The 16,469-nt window shown below is 37.4% G+C and overlaps 4 protein-coding genes across 10 annotated transcripts; 3 read left to right on the top strand and 1 right to left on the bottom strand.

The window, feature by feature from the left end:
• Positions 1-240: 240 nt before the first annotated feature.
• LOC111799610 lies at positions 241-3,694 on the bottom strand. Of its 2 annotated transcripts, none has more exons than XM_023683020.1 (2): positions 2,664-3,694; positions 241-979 (listed from the first exon to the last, which is right to left on the bottom strand). In XM_023683020.1, exons 1-2 carry the CDS (start codon positions 3,010-3,012, stop codon positions 963-965), a joined length of 366 nt encoding a protein of 121 aa, XP_023538788.1. In that variant the 5' UTR covers positions 3,013-3,694; the 3' UTR covers positions 241-962. The 2 variants fall into 2 exon arrangements, with proteins under 2 accessions (XP_023538788.1, XP_023538787.1); XM_023683019.1 differs by lacking the exon at positions 241-979 and adding an exon at positions 986-2,179.
• Positions 3,695-4,691: 997 nt separating this feature from the next.
• LOC111799609 lies at positions 4,692-9,078 on the top strand. Of its 5 annotated transcripts, XM_023683017.1 has the most exons (5): positions 4,692-5,132; positions 5,521-8,096; positions 8,283-8,428; positions 8,569-8,698; positions 8,774-9,078. In XM_023683017.1, exon 2 carries the CDS (start codon positions 5,696-5,698, stop codon positions 8,060-8,062), a length of 2,367 nt encoding a protein of 788 aa, XP_023538785.1. In that variant the 5' UTR covers positions 4,692-5,132; positions 5,521-5,695; the 3' UTR covers positions 8,063-8,096; positions 8,283-8,428; positions 8,569-8,698; positions 8,774-9,078. The 5 variants fall into 5 exon arrangements, with proteins under 5 accessions (XP_023538785.1, XP_023538784.1, XP_023538786.1 ...); XM_023683016.1 differs by having other exon boundaries at positions 5,521-8,418; positions 8,504-8,698; positions 8,774-9,074; XM_023683018.1 differs by having other exon boundaries at positions 5,521-8,428; positions 8,593-8,698; positions 8,774-9,074.
• Positions 9,079-9,538: 460 nt separating this feature from the next.
• On the top strand, positions 9,539-14,183 carry LOC111801071 (histidinol-phosphate aminotransferase, chloroplastic-like). Of its 2 annotated transcripts, none has more exons than XR_002816075.1 (10): positions 9,539-9,747; positions 10,123-10,368; positions 11,052-11,135; positions 11,554-11,708; positions 11,802-11,899; positions 12,082-12,190; positions 12,596-12,753; positions 12,943-13,085; positions 13,279-13,405; positions 13,605-13,745. XR_002816075.1 is itself a non-coding variant. In XM_023685040.1 (10 exons), exons 2-10 carry the CDS (start codon positions 10,129-10,131, stop codon positions 14,020-14,022), a joined length of 1,260 nt encoding a protein of 419 aa, XP_023540808.1. In that variant the 5' UTR covers positions 9,539-9,747; positions 10,123-10,128; the 3' UTR covers positions 14,023-14,183. The 2 variants fall into 2 exon arrangements, 1 of the variants encoding a protein (XP_023540808.1); XM_023685040.1 differs by lacking the exon at positions 13,279-13,405 and adding an exon at positions 13,891-14,183.
• Positions 14,184-14,618: 435 nt separating this feature from the next.
• Positions 14,619-15,960, top strand: LOC111799669 (stress-associated endoplasmic reticulum protein 2-like). The gene is made up of 3 exons (XM_023683104.1): positions 14,619-14,775; positions 14,946-15,102; positions 15,677-15,960. Exons 1-3 carry the CDS (start codon positions 14,773-14,775, stop codon positions 15,721-15,723), a joined length of 207 nt encoding a protein of 68 aa, XP_023538872.1. The 5' UTR covers positions 14,619-14,772; the 3' UTR covers positions 15,724-15,960.
• The last annotated feature ends 509 nt before the right edge of the window (positions 15,961-16,469 follow it).

The raw sequence follows: 16,469 nt of genomic DNA, 5'->3' as shown, positions 1-16,469 counted from the left end.
ATTTAATTAAAACTTTCAAGCAATCCTTTTTTTTTTAAAAAAAAAAAACATTTTTAAAATATCCATAATAATAATAATAATAATAATAATAAGGTTTGAAAATTACTTGAATTATTTATTTATTTATTTATTTGCATTTTTCCGATAAATTTGAGTCAACTAGAATTAAAAATAATATGGTTGACTTGGAAGATAAGAACAAGCAACATAGTTATAATCCCCACAAAGAAGGATCAAAGCTGAAGACAAAATAGAAAAAAACAAAAATCAATTTTTGACTAATTCTTCTTCATTCACTTCCTATACAAATCTCTACTTTCTTGCATCTATAGCCAAACCCCAAAGTTTTGTAAACGAGACTTATTTCGTTCACATCTTCAACAACTAGACATTTTCTCTAAAGCCTTCCATCCCGGACCCGAGCAAGGCAACACAAATCTTCGACGAAGAAGGGTGAGGCTAGCTCGGGATTTTTGAGAATTCAGTAATGCTTGGAAGATAATCAGGAGAGAAAAAGAGGAAACATATTTCTAGGCATTTTCGCCTTCCCCATCCCGGACCCGAGCAAGGCGACATAAACCTTCAACGAAGAAGGGACGAGGCCAGCTCGAGATCTTTGAGAATTCAGTAATGCTAGGAAGATAATCAGGAGAGAATTCAGTAGCTGCTAATTACTTCTATAATCAAAACAAATTTACCTCTAAAGGTATGGCTATGGCCTATGGGATACCAAGAGGAGGAAATGAAATGGAGCAACGTCCCCACCTCCAACAGTTTGCTCCCTTCAATTTAACAGAAACAATATGAACAGGATCCAGTATGAAATATAATATTAACAAACACTTCTTCTCAGTCGAGTCGAGAAGAAAGCCAACGGGCAGCGCAGCACAGCACCGAGGATATTAGAGCCCTCCACAACCACCATAAACAATAGCTGCTAGTTTCAAACATCAGCGTCCTCTTCACATTAACTTCCAAGCTGCAGCCACAAGAGTAAATGTTTTGATTGTTACAAACAAAAAAACACGAATGAACGACGAGATCACGGTTGATTAATACAACTAATTCGGAAGGGAGGTCATTGAGAGGTTAGCTAATCTTCTTAGTCCTATCACTCTACCAATGATGAAATGCAAGGCATTTATAAGTATTAACTAATAAAGTGATTATGGTAAGAGAGACAAGTAATAAAATGCAGCATTGAATCATCCAGCTTTTACTTCAAGATCGAGCACGAAACGTTTTGACAGTTGATATAACTCCTTGGCTAAGAAGTCACTTAAAAAAGTTCCAATGAGTTTTGCCCCTCGAGACATTTAAATGAAATTATGAAATGCTAGAGGCAGCTTACAAGGTAACAAAGAAGACAATTAGACTCCATTTAGGAGTATAAACAGCCCAAAAAACTCAGAGTTGCAGACCAGAAGAGAAACTTTTTCCTGTTTCTATTGGTACCAAGGTTGACATTCTCTAAAGATTCTAGTATATATACATGACCAAGGACGTGGATGCAACGAACCATTCTCGATTAGGAAGCAGCCATATACATTTTTTCAATTCAGTTTCAAACTAGAGCAAGCAACTCCAATGTGAGATCCCACATAGGTTGGACAGTGAAACAAAACATTCTTTATGAGGGTGTGGAAACCTCTCTAGACGCGTTTTAAAACTTTAAGGGAAAGCTCGAAAGGAAAAGCTCAAAGAGGATAATATCTGTTAACGGTGGGCTTGGGCTATTACACCAAAACTCCCTGAACCCAACCCTCATCAAAAGTTGTAGAGCATAGGCAGCTCGAGCATATTGATGGGTTCACAAGCTAAGTTGTGGAGTGTGAATGAAAATAGAACTCCACCCCTACAAGGCAAACAAGTTTGGTGGCCCTAACAGTAAAGTATAAGCCAAATAGAGGTTGGCATCCACACACTGTCTTTTTAACCCATGGCTTGAAAAGCTTGTGGGCCTAAAAGAGCTTGACATCCTCACAATGACCTTTTCCAACGCCTTGACAAGTTTGGGCGGCCTAATAGTGAAGTATAAGGTAAATAAAGCCTTGACAAGTTTGGTGGGCTTAATAATAGTAAAGGATTGGGACGTCTGGAGGTAATTTTAAAGCCTGGCGAGCATCGCTGTTTGTCAAAGCCTGGTGAGCACAAAAGCAAGGAATGGGACCTGAACGTCCTGTTTATCAAGAAGAAAAATGTGAGATATTTCGTCTATGTCATGGTGCCTTGCACGACAAAGCTAATGTGAAATAGACACTTCTGGAAAGATCAATCTCAACCGACCCTTCAAAAGAAACAAAATTGGTTTCAACGCTGAGATTGTACGGTTTCAATGTTAGAGGTCGTTTGGAAGCTTTCTTCTCTCTGTTTTGGAAGAGAAAATCTTATTTCCCCAAATGGGTTGTTCTTGAATACTATGAACAATCATGGTTTATCTTCAGAAATTTGGACCTAAAAGCCATCCCATCGTTGATTCTTAAAAGACAAGTAGAATTTGAATCATGTGGGCAATTTGCTTTGAACAGATTCAACATATAAATCGAACAGAGATTTAGATCTAAGATCCGAAACTAATGAATAAGGCATCATTCAGAAACAAGAAAATCGCATCAAAGAGAAATCAATAATCGTGAGAAAATCATCAAAACGAATCGGCGTACCTGGGATGTCCTTTCTGGGCGCAGGCTGAGCCGTAACGTAGTATAAAATCGAACGTCCGATCATGAAGAGGCTCGAAACAGCGGCGGCGACAAAGAAAAACATAACCAATCCAATAACCCAAGGCATCATCATGAAGCCGATGAAGAACGTAACCGATCCACAGAGCATCAGAGCCAGAGACATCCCTAGAAGAAGCGACGCAAACCCGGCCGGGGTCATCTGCGTCGGCACCACCGGTGAGTGATCGGAAAACGGGATTGACGACGGAGGCGATCGGAGAATATTCATAGCAAGAGAAGAAAGCTCGTAGAAAACACTCGATTGCGAATTCCGCTGCCGCCGCATCATAATTCTTCGGTAAAAAAATCTCCAAATCTCCAAAAGGGAAAATCCTCTCAACGTCGAGAACGAAAACCCAGAAACGCTTTTGTTGAATGATTCAAGGGAAATCGATAAATCTAAGGAACTTTATGGAACTGGGGGGGTCCGTGATTGGATTGGCAAGACTAAAACCCCTCAACAGCAACCACAACAGCGAGTGGATAAGTCTGATAAGCAAAACTTTTGTTTGTTTCTTAAGAATTCAACACACAACTAAATGCATTCCCACACACACACACACACACACACACACACAAACACACAGAACGGTGAAAACCCAACTCAAATATTGAACTAAAGAACCCTTTTCCGGTCACCCAGAAAGCTCTTGTTCACAATTTCCTCGAATTTCAGTTCGGATTGAGAGAAACAGAGTGAAGAAAGCGAATTAGGATTGGGATAAACATGAGGAGAGGATTAGGGATTGAAAAGAGGGCGGTGAAATGAGAGGGAAGATTTGGTGGGTTACACGTAATGGAGAGGAATTGGGAGTTGGGACCTTATCTTCAATGGATAACGACGGCCTTGAGATCGCCTAATAGCTTCTTGGCATATGGCGTACAGTTCTGATCTTTTGGGATTTGGCGCTGTTTGTGCGGCAATTTGGCGGAGGTTTTCTTTCGCCTCTCTGGGGGCGCGACGATTCTCCACGAAATAAGGATTTTTTTTTTTTTTTTTTTTTTTTTTTTTTTTTTNCGTGAAAATTTTCAAAATTCGAGAATTTTAATAATTTAATAATTAAATATGAGGGAAAAAAAGCCCAAGGCATGTATGGGCCAGCCACGTGGCCCACCGTGGAGACCATGAGAAACTAGTCCATGGACCAAAGTTGGTTTATTATTGGAATAGAATACCAAAATTCCTTCAAAATATTATTCCATAATTATTATCCATATTTATTACCTATTTAAAATTAATTAATTTAATGAACACGGCCCGCGTTAATATTATAAGAATGACGTCAACGATAGAGATTAAATTACAAATATTTAATAGGTCTCAAAACTTTCAATTTTGTATATAATAAAAAAATTTAATAAGTTAAATTATTATATATAAATTTATAAATTAAAAAAGTTTATTTGGCTGTCTAATAAAAGTTTAAAAAAAAATACGTTTTTAGTCTCAATTTTGAAATATATTTCAGTTTAATCTTAACTTTGGAAAGTGAATGAAAGTTTGTTTAAAAATTTATGATAAACTTACATTAATTCGTTGTATTTTTAGAAAAAAATTTAAAAAGTTTATTTTCTAATTGAAGTAATAGATTTGTATGAGATGTAAATACACGATTTCGTCCATATATTTACGATAATAATTATTTATTTAATTCCTTTTAAAAAATTAACGGTATTTTTTAAATACAATAATATGGTAAGAGTATTTTTTTTATCATTAAAAAAGAAAAAATTGATTTATATAAATAAAAATTTCCAAAATTAGTATTTTTAAAACAAATAAAGTATCCATACATAAAAAAAACTAACTATAAACATTTTTTTTAATATTTTAAAAAAAAACTTTAATAATATTATTGAAAAAATTGGAAAGTTTGTGTATTATTATTAATTTAACTTTTTTTTTTTTTAATTTGATGACCAAATTGGAAATATACTCGCGAAAAAAAAGTTATTTTTATCAAAGAACGATGCAGTCGATTCATACAGTCCAGGTATGTTCCGTCCTCCCATCAACAGCCTTGGAAGAACAGCATTTTGGGCATGCCGATTGCCCCATGCACAACTATTTTGTTAGGCTCCTTCAAATTCCTCATCAATTTCGATCAAACTGACGATACCGAGAAGAATCGGTAACCGAGAGACCGGTGGGGCGAGTTGAGCAATTTCTGTTGAAGAATCCGCTGCGATTTCGGTTGCCTCTGATCCGCGGCGGAAGGAAGAAAGATTTTCGATTGCTTTAAACCTCTCCAAAAGCATTCGATTCGAGTTGTTCTTTCCAAAGGTTCTATTGAGGGATCTTTCTTCGTTTTCAGGGTTGCGCGGCGGAATATCTGGTCGTTGTTGCGTTATATGTGGTGTGAAATTACTGCTGTATGTGAAATTCCATCGCCGAGCTTCGTCATGCGGGTATTGGCCTTTTATCTCGATTTTGGTTTTGTTCCATATGAATGCAATGTGAATATTTTTTGTGTTTTCGTTTGCATTATGATATTTTTAGGTTGTCCTTTTTCTTTTGTTGTCGTGTTTAGGTGGTTAGATTATGTTTTGTTGCCTCCTTGTTGAGTATGTACCATTTTAATGTAACAATCTGTGTTAAGGGACATGAAAATGTTACAAATTTTCTTCTCAATTCCTTGGTGGTTTTTGGTTTTGTTTCTCCCTCACCACACCCCAATGATTTTATCATAGCTTTATGCTTTTATATTATGTAATTCGATGTGTATGGCTAGCAGACAATACTTTTGTGTTTTACATAGTGAACCAAAGGTTGAGGGTAATGTTTCTTCTATGGCAGTTTGATTCTCCATTGATGCTCAATGGCAGTGATATGAACACATTTCCTTTTGAAGTATGAGGAAACGTTTGGTCAGGGAGTCTAATACGTGGTTGCTGAAGTTTTTATAGTAAACAAAAAGGCCTGCTGTTTTAATAAGAAAACAAAGCAGGCAAGTGTGTAGAGGCAGGAAATAATGGAGTGTAATAAAGATGAGGCAGCACGGGCGAAAGAAAAAGCCGAGGAGAAATTTACAGCCAAGGACATTACGGGGGCTAAAAAACTTGCTTTGAAGGCACAAAATTTATTTCCAGGACTTGAGGGTATCTCTCAAATGTTAGCTACGCTCGATGTCTATATTTCTGCAGAAAATAAGGTCAACGGAGAAGTAGATTGGTACGCGATGCTCGGTGTGGATCCACGAGCTGATGAGGAAACAGTCAGGAAGCACTACAGGAAGCTAGCTCTTATTCTTCACCCCGATAAAAACAAGTCGATTGGAGCTGATGGGGCTTTTAAGCTTATTTCTCAGGCTTGGAGTATGCTGTCGGATAAAGCGAAAAGAGTGGTATATGACCAGAAGAGGAATGGTAGAGTCAACAGAACTGTTTCGACTTCGAGAGGGAACTCATCTTCACAATCTGGGAGAAATGGTTTTTACAATTTCACAAAAAATGCTCCTACGTCGAGTATGAAGGGACAGAAAAATGCATCCCGACCAGATTATGCTTCAGCTTCATCTCAGAAACCAAGGCCAACAACCTTTTGGACTGTGTGCCATCGGTGCAAGATGCAGTATGAGTATCTCAGAATCTATCTAAATCATAATCTTCTTTGCCCCAACTGTCATGAGCCATTTTTTGCTATAGAAACACCACCACCCCCTTCAAATGGTGTGAAGTCTAATGGATGGGATTTTACAAAGCCAAATCATCAAAGTGGAAGTAAAACTGCATATAGTCGAGAGAAGAGTAATATAGCCTCATCATCATACACGGGAGCAGGTGAATCGAATCACTCTACACATAGCCAAAACACCTTTCAGTGGGGTCCCTTCTCAAGAACGGGTGGTGCTTCATCTGCTGCTCAAGCTGCAACTGTAGTTCAGCAGGCATATGAGAAAGTGAAAAGGGAACGTGAGGAGGCACAAGCTGCCAAAAGAGTGGAACGAAGAAAGCATCATACGTCTAAGAAGGCCCCTGGTGCTTCATCTTCAGGCTACTCTGGTGCTGTAAAAAGAAGAAGAGGTATAGATGACATTTCTTCTAGCTCCCATGCAAGAAATATAACCGATCAGTTGAAAGCTATGGAAAGGACTAAGCTGGTCAATCTGTCTGGTTGTACACAGGGTAATATAAAAGAAAATACCACACTCAAGAGCTCTCAGGATGTCTCTCTTAGTGAAATTCAGAATTTATTAATCGAGAAGGCCAAGAAGGAAATGAGGAAGATGTTATGTGAATTGAAGTCAACAATGTCAACTAATGCTATGGTCAAAGAGGGAAACGGGAATGAGAAGGTAACTAGGAAGAGAGAAACATCTCCTGTGAGTGGTGAAAAGCACAATAATGACGTATCGATCGAACTTCTGAATTCAAAGAGGGAATCACCGTCAGTGGTTGATTTTCCTAGCAATTCAAGTTCCAGTGATGCAGAAACAATGTTAATTGATGTCCCTGATTCAGATTTTCACAATTTTGATAGAGACCGTACTGAAAGCTCTTTCAGAGACAATCAGATCTGGGCTGCTTATGACGATCATGATGGCATGCCTCGACGTTATGCCTGGATTCATAGTGTAGTATCTTTGAACCCGTTTAAAATGCAGATTCGTTGGCTAAACTCAATAATCAACTATGAATTGGGTGCACTGAGCTGGGTTAGCTCTGGTTTTCCAAAAACGTGTGGGGGTTTTAGAACTGGGAGGTGTGAGATTTATAGCTCCATTAATGCTTTTTCTCACAAGGTCAGATGGTCAAAAGGCACATACGGAGACATTTGCATATATCCCAGAAAGGGAGATGTTTGGGCTCTCTATAGGAATTGGTCCCCTGATTGGAATGAACTGACATCAGACAAGGTAATACACAAGTATGACATGGTAGAAGTTCTCGAGGATAATAGCGAAGAACTTGGAGTTATCATAACTCCCCTCATCAAAGTGGCTGGTTTCAAGGCGGTATTTCATCGGGATTTGGACCCAAACCATGTAAGAAGGATACCAAAAGATGAGATGTTTCGATTTTCTCATCTCGTACCTTCACATTTGCTTACAGGTCAAGAATCCCCAAATGCTCCCAAAGGTTGCAGGGAACTGGACCCTGCAGCCACTCCAGTTGACCTTCTTCACATCGTAGAGACCCCCAAGGAAGAATTCATAGAGATTGAGGACTTGAAGTTACAAAGTTCTGCCACCAAGATGGTAGATATTAGTGATGAAAAGATGGAAAAGAAACCCAGGGAAGCAAGAAAAGAGGATATAGTGAAGCCTGTAGTGGAAGATGTCCTAGAACTTAAACTGGCCAGTAAGACGATGCACACCAATGAAATGCAAGTTTCTTGAACATTGGATTATTTGTTCCCCGTGGATATGACTGGTAAACTTTGTGGAAGCTGATTGGACATAGTTGACATCTTTAGCGTTCTGACTTGCTCTTTTCCTCCTCCAAGGATCTGTTAGATGGGGATCCGTACTTGTAAATCATACCTTTTGATGTTATTATACCTTTTAACTTAAAGATCTGTTAGAAGGTTAATCTATACATTTTTTTATGTCACTGTAGCCGCTCGAGGAAGCTCCGCTCCTTCGTGTATATTACACGCTAAAACGAACTCCATTCCTCGGTTTTGCAAGTTCTGTATATATTCCCTCCCATAGCTGTTATACTCAGAGTCATCAGTTTTCGACCTACTACTCAAGTAAGCATGGGTAAGTAATTACTTCCAAAGTCTCCTTTTCTTCTGCTGAAGCACATTATTATTGTTTCTTTATCATTTCTCACAGGATTGCCTGACATAATGGTCTTCATATGTTGAGCTGATCATAATTTTGACAATACCACTGATTAGGAACCAATTTTCTCCCACTTTTAGAGCGACTTTTTGCTGCTTTCTCCCGACTCGGGTTCCTGTTTCATTTAAAGTTAATGAAGAGGATGCATTTTGAACATACCAGAGGCATTGTTTTGATGAGAATCAGGTTTTTTGCTTTCTTGAGTTCTCTGTTTTATACTTTTGGGCATTCCATCCTAACACATGCGTTTTATTTATGCAGTGACACCGATGAGCAGCTTTAAGTGAAGCTTTTGACATTGGTTACAGTCTCTCTCTGTTGATACGAGTGAAGTAAGTTGGGGAAATGGGTGGGGATGGGATTAAGCTTGATGGATGATGATGTATTGGCTTTACTCAACTCATGAATTCTAAGTTCGTTAGAATTCGCGAGTTTACTTCGAAACTACCACAGCTATAGAACTCGTTGTTTCAATACGCTTTTTCGGTATCGGTGATGTTCATAAGGCTATAGTGATACAAGTTCATGTTAAATTAAATGCAATTTGAGTTTGGGATGACTTGTAATATGCTCTTCATAAGTTTTATGGTTGAAAGATTTAGGGTAAAATACTAAAATTTAAATGATATATATATATATATATATATATGATAAAGTGGTTATATTGAGTAAAGACAAATATAAATATAAAATGTAATTCAGAACTCCATTCTTATAATTTAATAAAAAAAAAATTTATAAATAGAATTTAGCCTTTATAAAGGCTAGGATGATAAAATTTAATCTTTTTCATATTAATTTTANTGAAAAAAAAATGTGAAAGAAATTTGATTAAAAGAAAAAGGGGATAAATGGAATAAAATCCAAGCTAAAATCATGGGAATCAAAANAGTAATTTATTAAAAAAGATAAAATTAAAACATATTTATTGAAAATTAATATACATCAGCCTTTTTTTTTTTAATAATAAAAATAAAAATGAATAAAAGAAAGTGGAAATCCCTAGCTCTTTTATCGGTGCTCCACGTCATTTATTTTTCATTTTCTTCTTCGCGCCGTCTCCTCTGTTTCAGCAGTTCAGCCTCAGCGTCGCCGCCGCCTCTTTTTCCCCTTTTGCCGCCTCCGTCGTCTTTCTTCCGCTCGTGCGCCGCCAGTGTACTATCTCCTCCGTTCGTGCTGCTGCAGCCTCCCTCTTAGTGGTTTTACACTGATTTTTTACTCCCTTATTGCTACTGGTATTCTTCTAATCTCCATCCATTTCTCTCTTCTCACCTGAAAAACGCATTAATCTTGTTAATTAATTATATATTATATATAATTTCCCCCCTGATTCCCCCTTTCTTTTTCTATCTATTTTATTATATATTATTTTCAGAGTTCTGCGCTGATCAAATTTATTTATTTGTTCCTATTTTTCTTTCCAACTTCGATGTTATCGCGTGATTTTGTTTTGTTTCATCCTCATTTCATTTCCATTTTGATCGTTGTGTTTCTTACTCTCCTATTATGATAATCGCTCTTTAACACTCACTCATCCTATCGCTTACTATCCATAATGCCGCAATTTTGAATGATCCGAATTTCATTTTTATTTTGCCATTTTTGTGCAGAAATTGATGGGTGTGATCGATATTTCAAACCCTTATTGTCTGACTAAAGTGAAGGCTAGCCTTCCAGGACCTGAGGCATTGCGTCTCAATTGCTCAGTTGCTAGTAGAAGGAAGGGGGTTGTTTCCATGACATCTCAAATTCCAGTTGAACAGGTCCATAAGAGTCAGCAAAGGTTGACTGGTGACTCTTTCATTCGACCCCATTTGAGAAAGTTGTCTCCTTATCAGCCCATTCTCCCTTTTGAGGTGCAACATGTTGATCTCTGCCCTGTTATTACCCATTTCTAGCTAGCTAGTTTGTTTGCGTTATTATCTTGGTGCTAACCACCCGAAGTTGACCAAGTGACAATTGGGCGTTCCAATGCAAGCATAGCTTAATGGATAAGACATCTATTCCCATCACAAAATCTCGATAGGTCGATCCCCACCCTACAATTGTTAGACTAAATAAAACATGCCCTGGGGATGTGGCGAAGAGTAGAGGTAACCTCATGCTTAGGTTAGAATTCTTTTAGTTTCTTGACAACCAAATGATGTAGAGGTAATTCTTGCCGTACGATTAGTGGGATGCATGTAATTTAGACACTTATGGGCATAAAAAAAAAATGTTGGTGCTGCTCCTCCTTTGCCTTGTGGTTGCAGAGCACTAGTCAAGGGCTGATGTATAAATTAATGAGATTTAGATGTCTCAGTCGAGGTTCTTTATTTTCTCTTCATGATTTCCATAATCGCATTGTCAATTAATCCGTTGGTAAAATTTAATGACATAGTGGAAGTATAGTTGCCAGCTTTGGACTTGATTGTGCTGATAATGACTTGAATTTCTTTTGACTTGAGGGTTTACTCCCACAAAACTGTGATGATTTATACTAAAACTAGTACAGATGTTATAAGCTTTCAAGATGGATCTAAAATTTCATTGGCTGTAGGTATTGTCAACGCGTCTTGGAAGGAAGCCTGAGGATATTATAAAATTAGATGCAAATGAAAATCCTTATGGTCCTCCCCCTGAGGTGAGTACTGTTGCTTGCCTACATGATGATACCCTTTACAGAGAATCTTGGTTTACTGAAGAATTGTCAAATCTGTTTCATAAAAGTATCACCAAGTCAGTTGCTCGATTCATGGGATCAACTGAGCCTTTCGTGGGAACTCTTGTGATAAGAAACTTGAATGTGTTGAAGTTTGAATAATTCAATGCTCTTATGCTTCTTTTTAAAGGAATTTGGTTATTTATTTATTTATTACTTTTTTGTGGGATATTGAACTTGCATGCTTTCATTTATTCTCCATGAAAGTTTGATATTAAAACAAAAAATAAAATAAAATAAAATTTTATCACAGGGAAGTTATCTTTCTTCATTGCACCTGCCAACTATTTTTTACTATTAGTTTTACATCATGCAAACAATAATATTGGGTTGTTAGTAGGTTCTTGAGGCATTGGGAACATTGAAATTCCCATACGTCTATCCTGATCCTGAAAGTCGTCAATTGCGGGCTGCACTTGCCATAGATTCTGGTCTTGAATCTGACTATATTCTCGTGGGATGTGGTGCAGATGAGCTCATTGATCTGATTATGCGGTTAAAACTGAATCATCTATGTCTTGTTTATGAGTTAAATTTGAATATTTTCTTCTTCTAACCTTTTCTTCGTCTCCTGAAATATTGTTGTAGATGTGTGTTGGACCCTGGTGACAAAATTGTAGACTGCCCTCCTACCTTCACGATGTATGAATTTGATGCTGCTGTTAATGGTGCTCTTGTCCTTAAAGGTAGCTATCTAATTATTTATCACTTTTTTATTTTAATTTCTTCCTTTTAAGGAGTAATCTTTTAAGCTATCAAAGTCACCATATTTATCTCTTAATGGTCTGGCATTTGAATCTACTTATCTGCATATGTTGCTTTCCTCACATACAGTTTTGCAATATATGTTACCTATGGTACTCTGTAGTTCCAAGGAACCCAGATTTTTCCTTGAATGTGGATCTCATCAAAGATACTGTTGATAAGGAAAAACCGAAGTGCATATTCCTCACGTCTCCTAATAACCCAGATGGGAGGTAACTCTTTGTCTGTATCCTTATCCGTGTTCTTGCGCACTCTTTGACCTATCTCGCTTTTTACACAATTAAGCATGTGCTACATGATTCGGCAAATCATACCTGCTCAAGAACGATATGACAATCATCTGTACTCTTTTCATGCTTATGCTCTAGATTACAAAGCTATCCTTGCTGATAATTTATTTCAGATCTAGGAGCTATTTTCTGCTCCACAATGTTCTTACTGGACACGAGATTCTCTATCCTCTAGAATAAACTTTGCAAATTACGAATGGAGTGAAATTTTCTATACGTGATGTGAAAGAAAGACCATTTTGATTGATTTTTAAACGTGTTAAACTTTCAATTGAGTCATATTTCTTCCATTTTCTTAATCTATGACTTACTTTTACTTGTTTACAGTGTAATTAGTGATGAAGTTCTCTTGAAAATTCTTGAGCTCCCCATACTGGTTGTCCTAGATGAAGCATATATAGAGTTTTCTTCAATTGAATCAAAGATGCAGTGGGTGAAGAAATATGATAATTTGATTGTCCTTCGAACTTTTAGCAAAAGAGCAGGTGTATAATCTTCCTCAGTTTTTTCAACCATTATATTAAGGACATTTTACTTGTTTAACTGTACACTACCAGTTTGTTGATGATCCTTGTGTTATCCAATTCTATTCTTGGCAACCTGGTCACTAGCTAGCTAGTATGTTTGCTATAATTTATGTGAGATCTTCAAGATCTTTGCTTGTAAAACTGCAGGCTTAGCTGGACTTCGTGTGGGTTATGGAGCATTTCCTTTGAGTATCATTGAATATCTTTGGCGAGCGAAGCAACCATATAATGTGTCTGTTGCTGCTGAAATTGCTGCATGTGCAGCATTGCTGAACCCTTCCTACTTAGAGGTTAACTTTCTCGATTAACACTTGTTGGATGTATTCCTTTAGCTTCAATGTTTACTTGATAACCTCTATGGGTTGACTTAGTGGTATTCGGGAAGTAAGATACTTGTGGAAATGGGTTCAAGTCCTATGGTGGCCATCTATCTATGATGAAAATAGAGTTTTTCGACAACTAAATGTTAAAGGTCATGTCTAGCCTAGCCCACGGGAAAGCCTCTTCTACATCAAGTGCATTGAATGCCCCACAATCTAAATCAAAGAGGACGGGTCAAGGAGAAGTTCGGGATGAAACCAGAGTGGATGGCAAAGCGGTGCCTTTGGGGGTATGGCGTCTTGTGTTGTGCCGTCATTTTGGATTCTCGGCCTATTTCGGCACTAGTTAATTGGGGTGAATCACCCAGATCTTGAATCAACTAGAAGATCATCAAATAAAAGAATCGTGAAGAAATACTTGGTAGAAAGGAAAAATTATATTGGTGCTCGATCCATTTGTAATATGAGCTTTCTATCTATCTCTTGCAGAAGGTGAAAAATGCTTTGGTACATGAACGCGAGAGGCTCTTTAACCTTCTAAAGGATGTGCCATTCTTGAATCCATATCCTAGTCACTCCAATTTCATCCTTTGCGAGGTTACATCAGGAATGGATGCGAAGAAACTGAAGGTAAAACGACTGTCTTCATTTGTTATATCGTTTTATCGCTGCTGCGCTCGAAGAATCTGTGTTGTTGTTTTGAATGTCATCGAATTCAACATTCACCTGTTTTTTCTTGTGCCATTCTGAAAATGACTGCTAAATTTCAATGCAGGAGGACCTGGCCAAAATGGGAGTGATGATTCGTCACTACGACAAGAAAGAATTGAAAGGGTATGTTCGTGTGACTGCCGGGAAGCCCGAACACACAGACGCTTTGATGGACTGCATTCGACGCCTATCATAGAGTTCAAAGGATTCGAGATTAATGTCAGTTTGGTTAAAATTATTTGGAAGGATTTGAGGTCTGTAAAACATAACACAGTCTTCCAGGTTTTGGTTTGATTTGAGGCTAAGTTGGTCGTTTGAGACTCAAGTCAATTGCTCATTCTGGCGAGATTATGGTTAGTACTTTATAAATTAATTAAATATAAAATTAATACTTTAATAATTATCATTTACGATAATTTTTGCAATTTATTTTATAATTTTGATTAAAATATTATTACTAAGAATATTAAGTCTATTTTTGGTTGGTAAGTTTTTAATTTTCAATTTTATGTTTAACCGGACATTATTTAATTTTTTAATAATAATAAAATTAGTAATATGATATAATAAAATTTTATTAGACGATTAATTGAAATTTATTAATTTAAAATGTGAGAAAAATTGAGAATTTAAAACAATTGAAATACAAATATTGAATAATAGCGGCCCGGCGGCGGGTTGCCATAACTCTGGTTCCCATGGTTTGACGCGGACACAAGAACTAGTCAACGTGGCGTATAAGCAACCAATTATTGTTTGCCACGTATGCTAGTATACGTGTTATCACTACTCGTTGAATTTCAAAATTGCGAGCTGAAAACAGCCAGGAAACAGATGAAATCCTGATTTGTTCATAGATAAATGTGAGGAATTCGCCGCGTTTTCTAGACTCGCCTCCATTTTTCTTCTCCATTTCGTTTCCTCCTCTCAGATCTCCCTCTCTCAAATGGTAATTTACCTTTCTTCTTCTAATCCATTCTTCTTCCTTACCTTCGATTCTTTTCTCCTCTAGGGTTTTGTGTTGCAGATTTGATCTGTGGTTTGATGTTTAGATTTTGTTTCCGGATTTGATGTGATTTTCGTTTTCGATTTATGATTTTGATTTTTTGGGAATTTCAGACGACATCACGGCGTTTTGCGGATAGGAAGGTTGAGAGGTTCGAGAAGAACATTTTGAAGAGAGGGGCCGTGCCCGAGACTGCTACGAAGAAGGGAAAGGACTACCCCGTTGGCCCTCTTCTTCTTGGATTCTTCGTTTTTGTCGTCATTGGATCATGTGAGTTTTTCCTTGCTCGCTCTTCGAGATAATGATTGTTGAATTCCTCTTTCCTCTCTTTTATCTGCTTGTGCGTATATTTTGGCATATTCTGGTTTTCTTATCATGCCATTCGAGTTTCTGCGTGGTTGTTTCTAAAAATATGTTTAAGAATCAAATTTACTTTAATCTAACCGAGAATAACATGATATCTAAGTCCGCTCTTCAAATTCTTATGAAGACCCAAATTGAAAGATCATGAATATACGCTGTAACGTTTGTTCGTAATTGTGGGTCGAAGGAATCATGGTAGCTAGCAATCCATCCATTTTTGCTCGGATTTTCATGATGTCTTTTTGAAGGGGGCGTAGAATAAGGCCAAAATTGCCAAGGATTCAGTTTTATTGACATTTTACTGGTTCAACAGAGGGCAATTGAACAATTTCCATGAATGGTTTAACATATTGAAAATTTGAATGATTGTCGATGATGGCTGATGAGGTTTCCTCCCAGCAGAAGCTAGTGCGTCTTCACTTTTATCAATGAATTGTATACTTCGCTAATGATCTTTTGTTCCGCTGCTTGAAATGGGCAGCTCTGTTTCAGATAATCAGGACGGCAACCGGTGGAGGAATGGCTTGACCCATCTTCAGTTCTGAGGGGTAGCAGAAGGCAGGAAATGAGGTTAAAATTTCTTGTGTGATTTGTTATACCTCTCTGTTTTGTCTGTGCTACCCCATTAGGAGGAGAAGCTTGTTGGTATAGAGAAAGTAAAAGCCATTTATGGTCATCCTGTGAAGTACTTATTATAAAAGTAATTTAAATAACAGTGCACACAACTAAGTGCTATTCTATCCTAATTGTTTATTGTTCATTTCATGATCTCATTTAACTCTTAAGATGCACTTCTTTTTGAATGCGAGTTTGGAACAACTTTTTGAACACCCGAGAAGCTCTCATTCTCAATGTAGTTTTCATAGTCTCAACTGACGCACCACAAAATGAAAAATTAGGTCTTTTTGAAGTAATTTTTGACCCACAAGAGATAGGCAGACGCCCTTAAGACATGCCTGCATCTTTGAACTAAGCGAGCCATAGAGTAGAATGTTATGATTCATTGTGTTGGTCATCCAGCCCTTTGGCGCCGAGCTCTCACCACAGCATTTTTGTGAGATTTACTTGATGGTCTTCAAGTGGTGATTAGTTTCACCAACTCAACAACTAAGAATCTTCTCTTTGGATCTTTTATTGATGATAAGTAAATTTGGTGTTAAGATATCCAGCTATTTGATGATCTTTCAATTATAGAGTGTTCGGGTGAGTTTACGTTTGTCATTAGTAATTGATCACCATAATGGAACTCATTCTTTCAAAACTCTTTATTACTT

This window comes from Cucurbita pepo, chromosome LG08, assembly GCF_002806865.2.
Source record: "Cucurbita pepo subsp. pepo cultivar mu-cu-16 chromosome LG08, ASM280686v2, whole genome shotgun sequence".
In the NCBI taxonomy this organism is placed as follows: domain Eukaryota; kingdom Viridiplantae; phylum Streptophyta; class Magnoliopsida; order Cucurbitales; family Cucurbitaceae; genus Cucurbita; species Cucurbita pepo.
Note: the sequence above shows the minus strand (reverse complement) of the source record. Positions and strands in the feature narration are given on the sequence as shown.